We start from the raw sequence: 19,554 nt of genomic DNA, 5'->3' as shown, positions 1-19,554 counted from the left end.
ATCACTATTTGGTAAAAATTGCTGGGACAACTAGAAAGTAATTAGGCAGAAACTGGGTATGCATAGACCAACACTTTCTGCATTAAGATAAGATCAAAATGGATACATGACTTAGACATAAAAGGAGACATAAGCAAACTAGAAGAACAGAGATCACATTACTTATCAGATTTATGGAACTGAAGAGTCAATGAGATGAAGAACATTGTAGGATGTAAAACAGAAAATTCTAAGTACACTTTTTTATACAGTAGAGCAAATGTCAAATTAGAAGATCAGAAAATTGAGGAAAAAATTTTCATTGACAGTATCTCAGATAAAAGGTCTGATATCTAAATATATGTGTGTGTATATATGTGTGTATATATACATATACATACACACACACACACACACACACACACATATATATATATATAGGGAACTTTGCCAAATTTATAAGTGTAAAAGCCATCCCCCAACTGATAAATGGGGAAAAGATATAAACAGTTTACAGATGAAGAAATCAAAACCAAAAGTACATGAAAAATATGTTCCAAATCACTACTGATTAGAGAAATGAAAACCAAAACAATTCATCTTACACCCATCAGATTGACTAAAATGACAATAAGCCAAAATGGCTAATGTTGAGGACAGGAGGGTAGTGACTTTTGTCTCCAACCTCCTGCTTCCCCTCCTGGCAGGAATGAAAGTCTCCCTTGAAGAAGGGTGGGAGGAGAACATAGAGATACACATTCTGCCTCCCTTAGAGCCACACACAAAGACAAGCCCCTGTCAACTCTATACATGAAGGGCTCTCTATAAAACTGTAGTACCATGGAATCACGGATTTAAAGATGAAAATCATATTAAAGATTGTCTAATAACTCCACTCCTTCCATTTTACAGAAGAGGAAATGATATTTCTTTCAACTAGATAATTTTTTTTTTTTAAAGAAAAGAGTTCAAAAGGAATAGAAGGCATTTGAATTGAGGTAGACATTTAAAGAAATCAATGTGACCATTAGGAATTTTCTGATAAGCTGAAGTTTTAAAGGGAATATACAAAAGAAGGAATGGCAAAGAACAGTAATGACAATAACAAAAAGGCTAAACCTAGGACTGACCTTTCGACAAACTACAAAGACAACAAAAAAGGTCTTTGTTTAAAAGTGTTTTGAGGAAATTAAAAATAAGGAATAGGTTCACAGTTTGGCAGATAAATAGGAAAAAACAGACCTTTATTCTCCACTGGTTTCTATTCTTTCTATCAATCAAGAAGGATAATCTTTAAATCAAACACATGGAGTTCAGAAGGAACTGAATCCCAACATACTTAAGACAATAAGGAAACATTTGACCTAAGTGCTTTAAAACGAATTCAAAAGAACCAGGCCAAATAAATTCCATCCCATCATACACTTAATGATTTGAAGATGTTAAGTCACAGAAATCACTGAGAATAAGAAAAATGACACAAGACAAGGTATTGGCAAAAAGGGGTAAAAGGTGATCACTACATATCTAATCATAAAACAATTATCCCACTGAATTTTTTTTCTTTCTTTCTTTTTTTAACTACTAGTTCTCTTCCTTCAGGACACCTTTTTCCTCAAGTGACTATTTGGAACCATGTCCTATTTCAAATTCTAACACAAATAAAAGAAAAAATTAATTTCTTTTTAGTTGAATGTTGTATGGTAAACGTCCACTTGTGGTTCCCACAATTTATATATTTAAAGAAGCCAGTGAGGCCAAAAGAACAAAAATATTAGTATTGATGTGAGTTGGAGAGAATGTCCATTAAGGTCAAAAGTGACATTTCCACTCCCTGCCTTCATCATTTTGCCCTCTTTCTTTTCCATATTTTTCCTTTCAACCCAATTATGTGTAGAATGATGTATGATCATGAAGAAACCTGCAGGATGGTTATAACTGAAGGGAATCCATTAAATGCCACTAATGAAACCAATATAAGGCACAATTAGTAGTTAATCTTAAATTTTCAAGACATTATTCAGGATTTTATTTTTTTTAATTAAAGAAAAAGAAAAAAAAAGAGAGAAAGGAATGGGGTTGTCTATCACACTCTAACAATGACCCAGAAAGTTAAATCTCGTTGTTCCATGGTTCTCTTAGAGTAGGGTATTTCCAGGCTACCAGCACACTACTAAAGCAGAAAATTTTGATCATGAAATTTACTTGTAAATAATAGACCTAAATTATTAAAGCATACGTTCCACAGAAAGCTGGAAATGACAAAGCCATTTGGACAGAGAAAAAATCAATTATGATATGTTTCATATGCTAGAGTTGACTAAAAGCTCCATGGGGGCCTGGTCTGCATACTCTGATTTGTAGTGCACCCTCAAGCACCTAGTATAGGGGATCCTATGGGTGCACAATACATATTAATTAATTTAAATAGATTATTGGACTATATATATGTGTGTGTGTATATATATATATATACACACACACACACAATCAACATGGCAGGTACCCTTGGTGATGAAGTTATTTTTCAGCAACACTGTTAAGTACTGGAAATAACACTGCCAGCAGTGAGTCTTAGAATATAATCAACAAAAGGAATAACAGTTAAATATGAACCTTGCAATAGGATGAAAAACTTGTACATATCAAAGAACTCAGGTGTTGTGTTGTTTTTTTTTTTAAAGGTTTCTGCCAACTAGTGAACTTAGATAATCTTGTGGTTCAAAAAAAAAAATCCAAATGGATTTAACTAAACTAGAATTTAGGTAAGAAATGCAGGACTGGTATATGAAGCACTTCTTTGGCTAACTTATTAAAAAATGCCAATTAAACATTTTCTGTCAGATTTTATTAAAAAAAAAAAAGCAGCAGATCAACATTACAATTCAAGAACCTAATCTAAGTATGCACTTGACAATGAAGCACATCTGAGTATGGAGTGAAAAAAAAGGTTTTCCAGAAAACCTTCCACTATTTTTATCTCCAGTTACCCAAATAATAAATCACTTTTGCAGGCCTTTTGTTGACTGGAATCATAAACAAATAACCAAAGATTTATTGCTATGAAAACAAATCTGTAGTACAGTAGTATGAGTCTTGGGTATTAAGCATAATCAGTCGAGTTAAGTTAAGAAATTGAAAATGCACTAAGAAATTTTTTGTTTGTGAAAAGTCCACAAGCCAGGTGACCCAAGAGCAACTGAGATGCCTGGTCTAAACTGAACAAGTTAGACATTTATGCTAAACCTCCATTTCTTAGAAGGCAATAAAAAAGTTACAATTCCAACAGCCCACAAACCAAATAAAAATAAAAAAGTGTGGAAAAACGAACTGATGTTCAGAGCCAAAATTTTTCAGCTCAATTAATTTCAGCACCCCAGGAAAAAAAAAAGCATCCATGACTATCACACAGATGAAAACAAAATAATGTCATTGGAATCAGTTATTTTTCCCCACTGAGGTATAAAATCTACATATAAATTTGATACTATACTATAACAAATTGTACTTCTCATAGTTCTGATTTAATCTCCTTTAAACCCTGTTTAATATAGTTTTCGCTGTAAAAATGTTACTTCATGATACTGAATCTGGTTCCAGCTTTGTTTCATTTTTCTGATATCAATATTTCATATGCTGGTTACCAGTTCTAATCAGGAAAAAAAATCTTGGAAATCTCTTCATTATGACAGCACTTTCAGCAGAAATTACTGAGGTGCAAAGCAAACTATAACAACATGTGCAGCTCTCCAGAGAGCATATTTCGATGGTTAAGTTTTCATTGTCTAAATATTTTCTACAATGATTCTTTGATGAAAGACTCTTTCAATCTTGTAAACATCAGTGTGCACAGTTTCACTAGTATGTAGTTTCACGTCCTTGGAAAGGAAGGCTGGTTCACAGCTAGTGAAAAGCGAGAGTCAAAGTTTTAATGGCTGATAAACCTGGCATCCTGCAGAGCAGGCAAGCACTTTTCCTTTTTTGCTACTTAAGAATGTGGCAGAAATGTGTGCTGAGGTAGCCCAGTCAATCCTTAATTTTTTTTAATAAATGTCTCAGAATATTTCTGGAAGGGTGACATTTCGAAGGAGCCATTGTTGAGATCGGCTCCCACTGCAGTCTCTAATGCTGGGCACCTGGCTGTCCTCCTCCGTGGCTTTGTCCAGGCACTGATTACTGTTCACATGCTGCAGGGTTAACTTCTGGAAAGGATGGAAGAAAAAGAAGTTGATCATTATAAGGGGGAAGAAAGAGCAAACCTCTTGTGTACTTCTGGTACATATGAAATAATTTCTTTCAACTTAAAAAGGAAGTGATTCCTAGGAAATACATAAGATTCTATAGAGGATATTTTCCCAACATAAATTATTTAAAAGACACCAAATTAAATGGTATATAATTAGAATAAACATTAAAGTGACAAGCATTTTTACAGGGCCATATCTGGAGGAAAAAGGAGATGCTTTTCAATTTTGTGATAATTTGGAGATACTGTTCAAGTTGTCAAATATTATGGAGGCATGTGTGCTGTATTTGATGCTATCTACATGCTTATTCCTAGACAAATTTTTACTAGCTACAATTAATCCTTTCAGGGAGAAGGTAGATAAGGATTAGAATAATCCTTGAGAGGTCAGCAATGTTCTATTAATGCAAGGGGTTCCCCTCTTCTGGAGCAGCAGCTGAGGAGGCTCTATGTAAATAATACCAAATATTTAGCTAAACATTAGAAAAACTGGAAGATTTTTTACCATCACACTCTTATTTAATTCTTTCATTTGTAATTCTGTCTTTATTTTAGATTATTTGTTATTTATTTATTATTTCTTTTTTCTTAGAAATTTCCACTCTAACATAAACAAACTTTTAATCTTCAAAAGTCACATAAATGTTTACCTTTTAGTTAACAGCAGTAACAATGGGATTTCTGTAGTTCTTTTAGATTTTCAAAGGACTTTACAAAGCTTCTCTCACTTGACCCTCACAACAATTCTATGAGGCAGGTGCTATTATTATCCCCATGTATATAGATGAGGAAACTGAGCTACTATGTGTTTGTGGTTAAATTTGAACTCAGTTTTCCTGCCCAGGTCCATTGCCCTATCTGTTCTGCTACTTCACTACCCTTTCAAAAAGGCTCTTTTCAAGTGAGTAGGTTTGTATTGTCCTCATGCGGCTTATATCTCAGTATTGCACTGGCATACATATTAACATTCAGTTTTCTGTTCTTCATTCTTGAAACGGTCTAAGCCTAAAGGACAAGCACATCATCCAAACAATTTATGAACCTCTTCTCCTGCGAGAGGTCCCCTCCTCAGCACTTCAATGTTTGGAAAGCATCATTACTCTAAGTGATGGCTAAATATTCATGGAGGGAAGAGATGTGTCATTGTTTTTTCTCAAAGAAGATTTAGAATTTCAAATCAAAACATTTTGTTTAATGAGCATCCCAATCATGTTAGGTAAAGCTGATGGAGTGGAAGTTAGTAATTGAAATGAATTTATATATTTATTGTTACATCCATCAAACCAATGGACTACCTCATAGGATTAAATAAAATAAAATTTATGTGAAAGAATAAACAGGTAAGATTACCAAGGAGCATGATGGAGGTGAAAATCAACAACAAAAAAGAAGGTATTTAAACTTAAACAACATAAAATAACAATAATGATTAGTAGTAATAATAACTAGCACTTTCATAGTATTCTAAAATTTGCAAAGTGCTTTACATATATTAACTAATTTTATTCTCACAACATTCCTAGGAGGGTAGGTGCTATTATTATCCCCATTTTGCAGATAAAGAAACTGTGACTGTGGCAGGTTAAGTGATTTACTCAGTACCAAAATTGCCTGGGGCTTGCTTTGAACTCAGATCTACAAGTCTAGCACTCTACTCACTTTGCCACCTAGCAGTTTATCAGATTATCTGTGCTAATGCAAAATTATAACTGAGGGCATATACTAAAACAGTTTTGGATAAGCCCCAAACTATAAAACAATGGACAAAGGAAATGTCATTCAATAAAACTCTTGGGGAACATTAAGTCATTGATAAACATTTATTAAGGACTTATTCTGTGCTAAGCAGTGGGCAAAGAAAGGCAAAAAGTTCTTGTCCTCAATGAGTTGATGACATGCAGATAACTCTGTACATACAAGATATATACAGAGTAAACAGGAGAAGATAATTGCAGGAAAAAAGGCACCAGTGGGGCAGCTGGGTGGCTCAGCAGATTGAGAATCAGGCTTGGGGATGGGAGGTCCTGGGTTCAAATTTGACCTCAGACACTTCCTAGCTGTTTGACCCTGGGCAAGTCACTTAACCCCAATTGCCCAGCCCTTATTACTCTTCTGCCATGTATCAATTTTAAGACAGAAGATGAGAGTTAAAAAAAAAAGACTAGCATGAAAAGGCATGAAATCAGGAGATGGAGTGTCCTGTTTAAGGAACAAGAAAGTCAGTATCAAAGGATCACAGAGGACATGCAGGGAAATTTAAGAAGGGGCCAGAATGTGAAAAGCCATAAAAGCTCAACAGGATTTTGTATTTGATCTGGGAGGTAAGAGGAAGCCAGTAGAACCTTATGAAGTAGGGGAATGATGGTGAGACCTGTCATTTGAGGAAGATTACTTTGGCAGCTCAATAAATGATGGTCTATATGTGAAGGGGCAGGGACCTGCCCCAAGGTAGTGGCTATAGTAGAGAAGAGAAGGGGATGTATATAAGAGTTGTTACAAAAGAAGAAATGATAGGATTTAGCAACTGAATGAATAAGAGTGTGGTCAAAAATGGGATCAAACTATCTCATATACTAGAAGCAAGGGGATAAAACATCAAAATATGTTAAAAGTCTAATTGGCCCAAACCCGAACTTTCCTCCTCAAGCCATAATTACTGTTGAGGGCACTACCTTTTCTATTCACATAGATTCATGACTTTAAGTGTCATCCTCAGCTTCTCACTCTCTTATCCTACACAGGCAAGCTGTTGCCAAGAATTATCTATTTTACCTTTAGAACACTACTTCTTCAATAGGACTCCTCTCTTCTGAGGCATATTAAAATTTTTATCATGGATGTTATAAGCCTTAAATCTAAATTGATAAGAAACTTAAATTCTAAGTTCAAAATGGTGAGATAGCTGCTCCATTGCTTCTGTAATCACCTAAAGCTTCTTGTACTTCTAATCAAATATTAAAGTCCTGCAGCCTAGTAGAAAGTTTTATTTTGCTTAATTAGAATCAGACAACTTTGTGTAGTTTTATGAAATCTTTTTTTTAAAGGCTTACTGAAATTGTAATAGATGCCTCAATGAAAATGGAAGGCTGGCAAAGTAGTTTTAAAAAAAATAAAATATCAGAGTCAATTGGTGCAAATATTTACACATTAAAGTGAAGAAATATGACAAAAAACATTAATTGGAAGAGCTGGGACCAAAGCACAGGCCCTTTTACTCCATAGCCTGGAGAAAGTGGCAGCTGACCTAAGGTCAAGAAGGAGAGAGAGATGCCTCCATAACAGAAGGGAGAAACAAATGAAGTGGAAAGCAGGATAGAAGGGGTTATTTAACCAAAGGGGAAGAGGTTTTTAGGAAAGAAGTGGTCAAGTGTCAAATGATGGAGATAGCAAAGGAAAATGAGAACTGGGAAAGGACTTTTGGATTTAAGTGATCATTAGGGAATTCTGAGAGAGCTGTTTTATCAAAAGCACTGAGGCTAGAAAAAGTAATAAGGCACTTAGAGGCAATAGGAAGAAGCTGGACTCTGTGTAGAAAATAAAGAATATGGCAGCCTGAGGATAAGTGCAGGTCTTTTTAATACAGAGTTTGTAGATAGTTTTGATATGACAAAAAGGACAAAAAAAAGGAGTCAGAAGAACCTGGGTTTGAGTGCCAACTCTTGGGTCAATCAAGTTACTTTGTTGAACCTCAGTCTTCTTTTCTATAAAATAGGAATAATGATACCTCTCTCACCTGGGTTTTTCCACAGAACAAAATGCTACATCAATGAAAGTCTAGGCATATACATGGGCAAAAGAAAGGGTAGATCATTGAGCAGGCCACATTCTAGAGAAAAACAAAGGGCTTTTGAAGTCAAGAAAACAGATTGAGGGGCTACCCTTGGGATGTACAGGAAAACTTATCTAAAAGAGGACAAAAAGGAAGAAAGGACAGTTAAGGAAGGAGATATGAAAAGGCAGTGAAGTAAAAACTTAGTAAATTAAAAATTGAATTTATAGCTTGCAGATATGGTTTACATAATAGTTCTGTCACTTGCTAGCTAAATGGGCAAGAGAAAGAGTCACCAGAGTAAGGCAATGGAAAACAAGGAGATAATTAAGCAATGAATAATTGAGAGAATAAGATTCCAGAGGGAAAGCAAAAAGGAAGGGCTCAAGGAAAACAGGAAGGAACTGTTTTAAGTGTGGCTGAATCACTTATCCTCTAGGACCTTATTTTCATTAGCTACAAAAAAGAGAACAATATGTATAGACCCTACCTCACAGAATGATTATAAGCAAAGCAAATCAAGTGCTACATAGATGTCAGCTATTTCAGGAACATGGGAACACAAAATCATAGGAAGAAACTGGAAGAAACCTTAGAAATAATTTAAACCAATCTCTCATTTAACAGATTAGGTAAGTGAGCTCACAGAGGCTGACTTGTCTAAGATCACATAGGTATTAAGTAGCAGAAGGACTGGCATTTAAATTCAGGTCCTCCGACTCCAAATCCAGTGTCATTATTATTTAGTATAACTGAGATAGAAAGCAGGGAAAATGTGACTGGAAATATTTTGATGTAGTATGATCAACTAGAAAATAAAATTTAAATTATACTACTAGTTAGAACTTAGCTTTGTGCTTCTTTCTAAATTTTTCTTTAAACTTATTTTCTGTCTTAGAATCAATACTGTGTATTGGCTCCAAGGCAGAAGAGTGGTAAGGGTTAGGCAATGGGGGTCAAGTGACTTGCCCAGGGTCACACAGCTGGGAAGTGTCTGAGGCCACATTTGAACCCAGGACCTCCTATCTCTAGGCCTGGCTCTCAATTCACTGAGCCACCCAGCTTCCCCGTCTAAATTTTTAAAGGAAAAATGTTTTGATCCACCTACTCTTTATACATTTACTTAATATAGATATCTCCATCAAATAGTAGCTAAAGGAAGTAAAATGTAAGACAATAAAGCACCCACCCAGGCAAGAATGCATAGGGTGAGGATACCCATTCTATTTGAATATCACCTGTATAAGCACATTCTGAAGTTCTGGGTAGTTCTCTTCTATTATTTCCTTCCCTGTGGTGTCAAGGTTTTTTTGTCCTATACCATTCTTCTGGGAGTCCCTTGATCCTTACTTGGGTTGGCTCTGTGTGCCCCGTCTTTGAGATCCTTATGTTTTGTTTGACACATATTGGCTGTGTAATCCTGGGCGAGTCACTAAACTATTCAGTCCCCAAGACTGCAAGTTACAGAGATAATGATGATGAGGATGATGAAGCTAGTATTCCTATAGGGCCTTCAGGTATATAAAGTGTTTTACACATAATATTACATTTTATCCTCATAACGTCTCCAGGAGGTAGATAGTATGATGATGACCACTTTATAGATGTGGAACCTGAGGCAGGCAGTAGAGCTAGTGTCTGAGGCTGGATTTGAATTCAGTCTTTTTAACTCCAGGCCCAGTGTTCTAGTTACCCTTCTATCCAGCTGTTCCAAGTTACATTGATGGGTTAAAGTTTCTCACTGGGAGCTCCTTACACTGATGAATTACACACAATAGAGAAGTCCAGTATCATACCCGCCCCCGCCAAAGGAACATATTTATAAATAGGAAAGAGAGCAAGAGTGATAAGGTTTTTTATTCTTTATTTTTTAAGAACACACGGGATTTAATATTACAGTAACAATTTAAGTAAAAACTACACAATAGTGGGGAAGGTACCCACTATCACAACACATGTGCTCTGAGCATAAAAATACCTGCTCTGGTGGGGTAGCTCGGTGCTCAGTGGATTTGAGAGTCAGGTCCAGAGATAGGAGGTCCCAGGTTCAAATTTGACCTCAGACACTTCTTAGCTGTGAGACCCTGGATAAGTCACTTAACTCCCATTGCTTAGTCCTTACTACTCTTCTGCCTTGGAGCCAATACATAGTATTGATTTTAAGATGGAAGGTAAAGCAAAGGGAGGCCAAAAGGAAGGAAGAAAATACCTACTCTGTTGTATGGGTGATTTAATTATAGGAAAAAAGTTAGGTGCAAGTCATTATTTTACTACTTGCCACTACTCAGAGTAAAGGAAGTTCATATTACAACTTTACAACAAGAATTCACTTTGACAGAAATAAATTATATTAATATAAATATGATTAATCATTTATGTTATTAACAATAGCTTAGATTTTGGTTCACTCAATACAATAATTATGTATAAATAACATAATAGGGCTTACCACTGGGTCATATTCCCAAAGCTGGTTGCCTTTAAGATGGTGGCATTTGAGCATTGTGACTGGGCCATTAAGTTTGGAAACATCTAAACATAAGTCATCTGTGCGGATTTCTTTGTTGGCAGTATAGGAGAAAACCTTAGAAAACCAAAACACAAACATAAGACTCATACAGAATCATAAAAGAATTTCAGTCGTGAGGACCCTCAGGAACTATCATTCAACCCACTCAAGAAGTCATTTGGTATTCCCTTAAAGGTTTTCAATGAATGGAAATCTTCTAAATAAATGAGTGAAAAAAATTATTACTTGCTTACTATGTACAAAGCACTAAGGCAATCCATTCCATACATGAAATTTTTCTGGACAGGTGACCTAATTTTGCCTCTTTGCAATTTCAATCCATTTCTTCTAGTTTTATTCTTTGGGGCCAAGTAGAATCAATCTAATCTTTCTTCCACATACCAGCCCTTCAAACATTTGAAGACAGCTATTATGTCCTATTTTTTCCAGACTAAATCCCCCCAATTTCTAAAACTTGTCCCAATATAGAAGAACCTGAAGCCTCTCATTGTTATGGGTATCTTCCACTGGACACTCTAGTTTATCCATGTCCTTTTAAAAATGTCATTCCCAGAACTGAACAAAATATTTTAGATATGATAGGATCTGACCAGGGCAGAATATAGTGGGAGAATCAAATCCCCCTAGTCCTAGATACTATGCTTCTTTAATGTTAGCTTTCTTGGATGCCATATCACACTGTAGATGAATGTTGATCTTGCATTCCATTAAAATACCAGTACCTTGGCGGCAGTTGGGTGGCTCAGTGGATTGGGAGCCAGGTCCAGAGATGGGAGGTCCTGGGTTCAAAGTTGGCCTCAAATATTTCCCAGCTTTGTAACCCTGGACAAGTCACTTAACTTCTATTGCCTACCCCTTACAGCTCTTCTGTCTTAGAAACCAATACACAGTATCAATTCTAAGACAAAAAGTAAGGGTTTAAAAAAAGTACCAGTATTGTTTTTTCAGATGAATTGCCATCTAGACATATATTCCCCATCTTTTACTTCTGAAATTGAGTCTTGAACCCAATTTTAAGTTTTTACCATTTATTTCTATTAAAATTTTATCTTAAATATTTAAATTTACTTAATTACTAAGACATTTTTGATGCTGAATTCTGTTGTCCAAGTTATTACATCATATGACTATGGATTTAGAATTGGGCGGGACCTATATGAGGATGGGATCTATATGAGGCCACTGAGGCCACTTCTATTGTTTTAGAGGTAAGTAAACTAAGGTGCAGCTAGATTAAAAAATTTGTTCAGGGTTATAATCCAGTAAGGATATGACCTTTAATGTCCCTTCCAATCCTGCCATTCTAGAGTTAGTTAAAGAAAACAAAGAGTGCTTTATAAATACAAAGAACCTATTATGATGAGCAGACATTAGCTTAACTAAAGAGAAAGGAAATATCTTGATTCAGCAATATAAATAATTAACAGAGAATCTTTTGAAAGATAGCTTCAGTTTAATACCTGTATGATTCACATTCAATTTATTTATATATATAAACATAAACTAAAAAGGACAGAAACACATTAGAAAATTTCCCTCAGTGATTTATTATACTCACCTGATTGCCTCCCATACCGTGGCAGTTAAAAATTCCTACTTTTTCATTTTCTTTCCTTGCCATGTTATCTAGACACTGATTTGTTTCCACATTTCGGATCTGTAAGCAAAATAGGTCATGACAGAAAGTTACTTCTTCCATGTAACCAGACTTCCCTAGACTTCCCATGCCAAATCACAAGAATTATAGTTTGAAAATGCTATTTATTTAAAATTCTTTAATTTACTTCCTTTATTTCCATTCTCTTTCAAATAAGCAATTAATTACTTTAATAAAAAATAAGTATCAGCAGCCCATAAGGAGTATAAAAGGTCAAAGTAGCAGGCAATTTTGTGGTGATTTCATAAACTTTCCTCTTAAATCATAGTGATCCTTCTATATTCTTTGCCCATAGGGCCCAGTTAGGTTCCAGATCAGGGGAACAGTTACTGCTAAGGCACCAAGATGGGAGAGGGTCTGTCACATATGAGGAACAGCAAGTAGGCTAGTGTAGCTAGATCATAGTGACTGGAGGAAAGGAAAGTATAAGAAGATTGGAAAGGTAGAAAAAGATCAGGAAGTGAAGAGCTTTAAATGTCTTTGATTCTAGAGGTAATAGAGAGCCAGTGGAGTTTACTGAGCATTTGTAGAATGATAACTACACTTTATAAATAACATTTTGGTAACTGAGGGGAAAGTGGATCTGAGTTGGGAGACATGAGGTAAATAAGCCAATTAGAAGGTAATGTTAGAATTTAGGTGAAGGATGATGAGGGCCTGAGCTATGGTGGTGGCTATGTCAATATGGGGAAATGGATGAATGTTATAAATGTTATAAAGGAAGAAATGACAAGATTTGGCATGAGATTTGGGTATAGAATGAAACCAAAGTTGCCAGCCAGAGTGATTGGAAGAATGGCAGGACCGCTATAGTTACTGGATAGTAAGGAGAGAGGATGATTTTAGGGATTTGAATGTTATTTGAAATGCCAAGGTGATATTCAATTTGCAATGTTCAATAGATAGTTCATGATGTGGAATTCATGGTTAGTGATCATAACCTGGATGAAGATCCAGCAAAAAGCTGAGAAAGAGCAGGAAAAAGGTGTGGTGTCATGAAAATCTAGGAGTTAATCAACATTAACAAGTGCTCCGAAAAGTCAAGAAGGATGTGAAAGACCATGAAATTTGCCAATTAAGAAACCATGGGATAACTTTGAAGAGGGCAATTTCAGGTGAGTGATGAGATCTGAATGAAGGGAAGAGGGAGAAAAGAAATGAAAAGCATCTAACGTAAACAATTTTCTCAAGGATTTGAATATTGCTAAAAAGGGGACAGATACAGGACGATAGTGGAGATGTTGAGATCACTGAGAATTTCTTCGAAAGGAGGGGAGGCTTGGTCAAGTTTGTAGCCAAAAAAGGAAGGAAGCAGTAGACGGGGGAAAGAATGAAAATTAGTGAGAGAGAATGAAAGAGGAGCAAATCACCTAGAGAAAAGATGGGAGGGAAGGGGAACAAGAGAATATATGTAAAGGGATAGCTTTAGCAAGGAAAAGGTTCACATCATCAGAGACAGTAAAGAAGATATCTGAGAAGAAAGGAGAAAAGGGAACTTTCAGTGAATGGCTTCAACTTTCTAGGTGAAGTCTTACTCTCAAACATGTTTAAGTACTATGGATGACCCTGAACAACAACAAAAAATACCCTAAGAATTCTAAGATAACAACAAAACTTCTACTAATAACAACTGATAAGCAAAAAGATACTGTCTAAAAGTAAAACATATCAATGCTACAGCTATGCAGTTAGAAATGCAGTCTCTTTTGAATCATCTTGCAAGTTTTATATTTCTTCATTCACATGTTTATTTACTTTTGGATGTAAACTTCCTTAAGTAAAGATAATCAAAACTATGGACATTTTCATTAACAAAATAGTAAAATTAACTCAAAAAAAGGAAGAAAACAAGGGGAAAAGAAAGAGCAAAATACAGTATGCATAATTATATTTTAAAACTATAGATACAAGAATTTAATTGCATGGTTTGAGAGGAATGACTAAATTAATCATTTAAAGCAGATCTAAGAGAACAGTTATCCTCAACTTTTTTTTACACTTAAAAAAGCACTGAGGTAATTTTTTTTTATTGTCCTAACAAGTAATGAGGTAAAAAAAATTAGAATTAAAGTCCTGGGCCTGAAATCTATCTATAATACTCTGATATGATAAAAAATAAATATGCTGTGACACTGACTTCAAGTAATCACATTTTGGTATATTTATATGAGATGCGATTTTCTGAAAGGATGGATACTTCAATATATGTCATTTAAATACAAAAAGGTTTTCCTTTAGTGCTGAAGGGCTGAAACATTATCATATTAGATAAAGATGCGATACTAGCAAATATATAACTCATAAATTCTTTACCTCTCCCAAAGAAAAATAATGGCGTGGAATTTGGGAATCAGGATAAACATTTTCTAGGTACCATGAAAAAGGCTTGCACTGTAGTTTATGTCTCAGCCCAACTCTTGTTGATATGTCTCCATAATCTACCTTTGTAACTCCTGTTGAAATAAATGAATTTTCAGCATGTTACAAAACATTATATTTTAAGGCATCTAACGAATCAGGTGAATAAGGCTGGAGATGGGGGAAAGAGGAAGGAAAGGGGGAAGTATGATTTAAAATGAATTCTACTTACAAAGTATCAAAGGTACAAATTGTAAAAAATAATAACAAAAAAGATAATGGCCAGCTACACAAAACAGATAGAAAAACTTCAAAAATCTGTTTGATACTTTTGATAGAGGTAATCAAAAGTATCCTCAGTGATGAAGTGAATCTCAAATGTAAACTTCCCTTCAGGGCCAGGCGCAAGGACACTAAAGAGACTCTTATAATAAACATAAAATATTTATTGAACTATATAAGGGTAAAAAAGAATTTCTAATTCTAAGGGATTCTAAATCCACCCAAATAAACTCCCAGGTTCCACAAAGCTACACTAATCCTCCCTGATCTGACTAACCCAAATTTATACTATCTAAATAAAACTACTGCCAATATCCTTATAATTCTTAACTTCGCCTTCAAATTATAAAATAGCAAAGGCTAGCTGGTTGAGTCTCAACAAGAATCAAGTTAGAACTCTGAGTCTTAACAGATTCAGAGTCCAAACCAAAGGCCAGGTTTTTCTTCGGTCTTCTCAGAGTTAAACAATCTGTAAAAACTACAATAGATATTCAATAGTGTCACCCAAGTTGGAAAGAGAAAACACTGAACTCCTTCAGATCTTTCCCTGAGACAGAGAGAGAGAGAGGCAAAGATATTACCTCCTCCAGCCCTGAGAGTCTCTGAAAGTGTGTCTCTGCCAACTGCCAGAGAGAGTAACTGACACAGAAAAATGGTTATAACTGTCACATCTGAAATTAACATGCTCTCTCAGCTCTGCTTCAAACTCCAGTTCTTTTCTCAAGCAGCTACTTTACTTCTTATCCCTAAATGAATAAAACAATACTTATTTTCTAATATCATCCTTACAAAAGGAAATTTATATTATTCAATTGAGGCAGCTATATGATACAACAGATAGAGTGCTGGGCTAGAAGCCAAGAAAACCCAAGTTAAAATCTTGTCTCAGATTCTTACTAGCTGTGTGACCTTGGGCAAGTCACTTAGCCACTGTTTGCTTCAGTTTCCTTAATTTTAAAATAGGAATAATAATAGCATTCAACTCTTAGAACTGTGTGAGAATGAGATAAAATATATCTATAAAGTGTTTCAAAGACCTTAAACATTACAAAAATGCTAGCTATTATTTTTAGTTGCCCATTTCAAGTTCCTCTGAAAATTTTCAATTCCTATATGAAAGATGAATACAAGTCTGGTGACAAACTATATTTAAACAAGATAGTGATATTTTGTATTAGAAAACTCAAAAATATAATAAATGTAAAAAGTAAAGAATTATTTCTTAGCATAATCAAAGGACAAAAAATATAAATATGGAGTCTGTTATTAGATATTTCCAGAATCAATGATGAAATCAATTAGTGACTACAAAGTCTATTCTCATCTCTCTAATTATCCCCCTTGGCAATTTCATTCACTCCTATGTCTCTAATCTTTCTCTCTATAAATCACTTCCCAATCTTTATTTTGACTCTTTCCTTCCTCTCTCATCAGATTAGCTGGTAACCTGTTGATTTAATCTCAGATCCATTTCTTACATATGTCCTATCCTTCTTCTCAACCTGTTACCACCCATAAGTCAGGCCCTCCTATTCAGCTTCCTAAATATTCTCTGTTTTCAATCTCTCTTCTCCTATACTTCACATAGTTGCCAAATTCTTTCTAATGCCTCTTTATGACTTGTTAATTCCTACCTCAAAAAACTCTAGGGACTACCAATTGCCCATATGATAAAACAGAGGATAAAATAAAAACTCCTCAGCTAATTTAAGGCTATTCATAATCTGGCTCCAGATGACCTTTACAGTTACAGATTACATTCTATTATATTCTAGTCAAATGGGACCACTAGTTGTTTCTCAACATTACTTTGAACTCTATCAAGGCTCCCCTTTATGCTTCCCTCCACACCATTTACTGCCAGATGAAATTTTCTTTCCTTCCTCAGAATGCTTTATAAGTGTGTGTGCTCCCCAAGCTTTTGGGCTAGGCCCCCTGAGTTTCTCTCTGTATTCTCCTCTGGTGACCTCATCAGCTTCCCTGGGTTTAATTATCATCTCGATGTTGATGACTCACAGATTTATATATCCAGTTCCAGTCTCTCCCTTAAAATTCATTCCTACATAACCAATTGACTATTGGGCATCATAAATTGGATGTCTTAAAGACATCTCAAACTCAAATAAGCCCCAAACTGAATTCATTACCTTTCCCCCAATATTTGTCGCTCTTCTAAACTTCCCTCTTTTGGTCAAAGGCACCACAGTTCTTGTCTTCCAGGTGTAGCACATGTTATCCTAACCCCAGAGATCCAGTCAAATGCTAAATATTAACACTTCTATCTACCAATATTTCTTTCATCTGAACCTTTGGCTGGAACACAGCTACCACTTTAGCTTGGATCTCATCTGGTTGCCATGCCTCAAGTCTCTCTTACTTCAGTCCATCCTCTACAAGGCTGCTTCAGTGACCTTCCTTAAGCATAGATCTGACCTTACTTCTCTAGTCAATAAACATCTGGGACTCCTTATTGCCTCTGAAATAAACTATAATCTCCTGTTTAGCTTTTAAAAATTAAATTTAGGCAAAACAAATTCCTGTATTGGATATGCTAAAAATGTTTCATTCTATACCCTGAATCCATTATTTCTCTGTCAGGAATTGGGTAGCCATGTTTTAGTTTTGGTCCTCTGGATTCATGGTTGGGTACTGTGATGATCAGAGTTCTTAAATCTTTTAAAGTTGTTTATATTATTGCTATTACTGTACAAACTGTTCCCCTCACTTTATTCTATGAAACCATCCCTTCTTTTTTTTTTCTTCTTTTGCAATTTTAAAATATTTTATTTCTTCCCCAAGTATATGTAAAAAAAAAATTAACATTCATTGTTTAAAAATTTAAGCTCCAGGGGGCAGCTGGTAGCTCAGTGGATTGAGAGTCAGACCTAGAGACAGGAGGTCCTAGGTTCAAATCTGGTCTCAGACACTTCCCAGCTGTGTGACCCTGGGCAAGTCATTTGACCCCCCTTGCCTAGTCCTTACCACTCTTCTGCCTTTGGCTCCAAGACGGAAGGTACAGGTTTAAAAAAAAATTTAAGCTCCAAATTCCCTCTTTCTGTTCTCTCCCTGCTTCCTCCTGAGTGTGAATTCTTTCAATGTTGTATGTTTAACATTTTACTACATTATTTTATATGGAAATCACCATCATATTCAAACAGACAATTACAATTCTAAGGGAAAAAGAGGCACATGGCACATTCAAGGACTCAGGAAAGTCTGTTACATACTAAAAGAAGAGTGTTTGTGTTTTCCAAAGCATTAACTAAGATGTGGAAATTCCAGAAATTTCCTTCTTTCACAAGTTTCAAAAATAAATCCAATCAATAGCTGTTAATAAGTACTTATTTTTCTATTGTAGTACTATGGAACAATTTGAAGAAGTGTAAGATGCAGTTTCTACCTTCAAATAGATCACACACTACCACTGAAAATGATACAATAATGGTACGCAAAATTCAAAACATAGCTAACCTGGGGAAATTATATAGAAGAAATTCTTGAATTCATCCATCCAAACTTCTGCAAGTCGTCGGTTATTTTTATTGATGATCTGCCCTGTTCCTCCAGGAAATGTATAAGGTGTAGCTTTTCGAAATACATGGCCAACATGTGAACAGGTCACAATTTCTAAAGTGCCACCACACTGCCAAATCTGAAAATAAAACAACATAAGAAGGTATCTCTGGAAAAAACTGGAAAAAAAGTTCTTATAATCTAACATTTTTCCTTTCAGGAAGATGAGTGCTTTCTATTTAAATTCTGGCTTATATATTCTAGAAATTACAAGATCTTCTTAAACTTTCTTGATGATTTTCACAATATTAAGACATGCAATGGAATTGTGATTCTTCTATTACCATTATTCATTCATGCTTCCTCAGAAGCTTCCTACCTTTTAGTTGTAAATAGGCAGTACAAGGTCAAATAATCAAGGATATATATACTTATATATTCACCATGAGATAAAGATATCTATAATTAGCCCGAATTTAAGTAACAGATTGTCCTGTTAATATTCCAAAAAGGGAAATAATGAAAAGTGAAAACAATATCAGTATTCATTAGGTCATGCTATAATCACCTTTCTTGTTTTCTTTTTCTTATTTTCCTCTAGAACTATTTTTTCACTCAACAGAACTCCCCAAAAGGGTTTATATAAGCTATAATCATCCCATTAGTTTCATGCCATTTACTCAATTTAATCCAATTAGTCTGCTCTTTTTTACTTCTTTGGGGACTTAATTTCTTTAAATAAACAAAAACTAAAAATTCAAGTTAATATACACTTTAAAATCAATGTGATCAACTGATTCTTTTTTACTTATGAAATGACTCTCTGTAGGTCAGAAGAGATGAATAGTTATGCTCTGCTGAAGGACACCGAGGCAACTATTTGCTATCCAGAGAATGACATGGGAGGAAGATGTTATCTTCCTGGAGCATGTCTCTTAGACATGACAGAGAACCTCTCATGATTGTTCAAACCAGATATACTGAGGCTTTTAAGGGCACAGGTAGTAATATCATTATTGTTAATAATAGAAGATAAGGGCTAAAGAAGACATAGGCATATTTAGAAAGCAAATAGCTGACTTACACTAATATTGAAGTATATGCAAAATAATTATATAGATTTAATTACACAGTCCTCCTTAAAGAAACAAAGAACAAATTAATAGGAGACCATTCAGTGTTCATGGTTAGGTCACACTAATATAACAAACAACATAATA

General features: G+C 35.1%; 1 protein-coding gene across 2 annotated transcripts in view; it reads right to left on the bottom strand.

The window, feature by feature from the left end:
• Window positions 1–1,979: 1,979 nt before the first annotated feature.
• The window catches only part of GALNT1 (polypeptide N-acetylgalactosaminyltransferase 1), a 166,808-nt gene continuing 149,233 nt past the window's right edge, over window positions 1,980–19,554 (bottom strand). For both annotated transcript variants that reach the window (XM_056824357.1, XM_001362832.4), the window contains 5 exons: window positions 18,293–18,473; window positions 14,495–14,634; window positions 12,083–12,181; window positions 10,444–10,578; window positions 1,980–4,181 (listed from right to left, as the gene is read on the bottom strand). In XM_056824357.1, the coding sequence (XP_056680335.1) occupies window positions 4,035–4,181; window positions 10,444–10,578; window positions 12,083–12,181; window positions 14,495–14,634; window positions 18,293–18,473 (702 nt within the window). In that variant the 3' untranslated portion in view covers window positions 1,980–4,034. The remainder of the gene's footprint in view (window positions 4,182–10,443; window positions 10,579–12,082; window positions 12,182–14,494; window positions 14,635–18,292; window positions 18,474–19,554) is intronic.

The sequence above is a fragment of the Monodelphis domestica genome, chromosome 3, assembly GCF_027887165.1.
Source record: "Monodelphis domestica isolate mMonDom1 chromosome 3, mMonDom1.pri, whole genome shotgun sequence".
NCBI lineage: Eukaryota > Metazoa > Chordata > Mammalia > Didelphimorphia > Didelphidae > Monodelphis > Monodelphis domestica.
The sequence above is the reverse complement of the archived record's forward strand: the minus strand, read 5'-3'. Positions and strand labels throughout refer to the sequence as shown.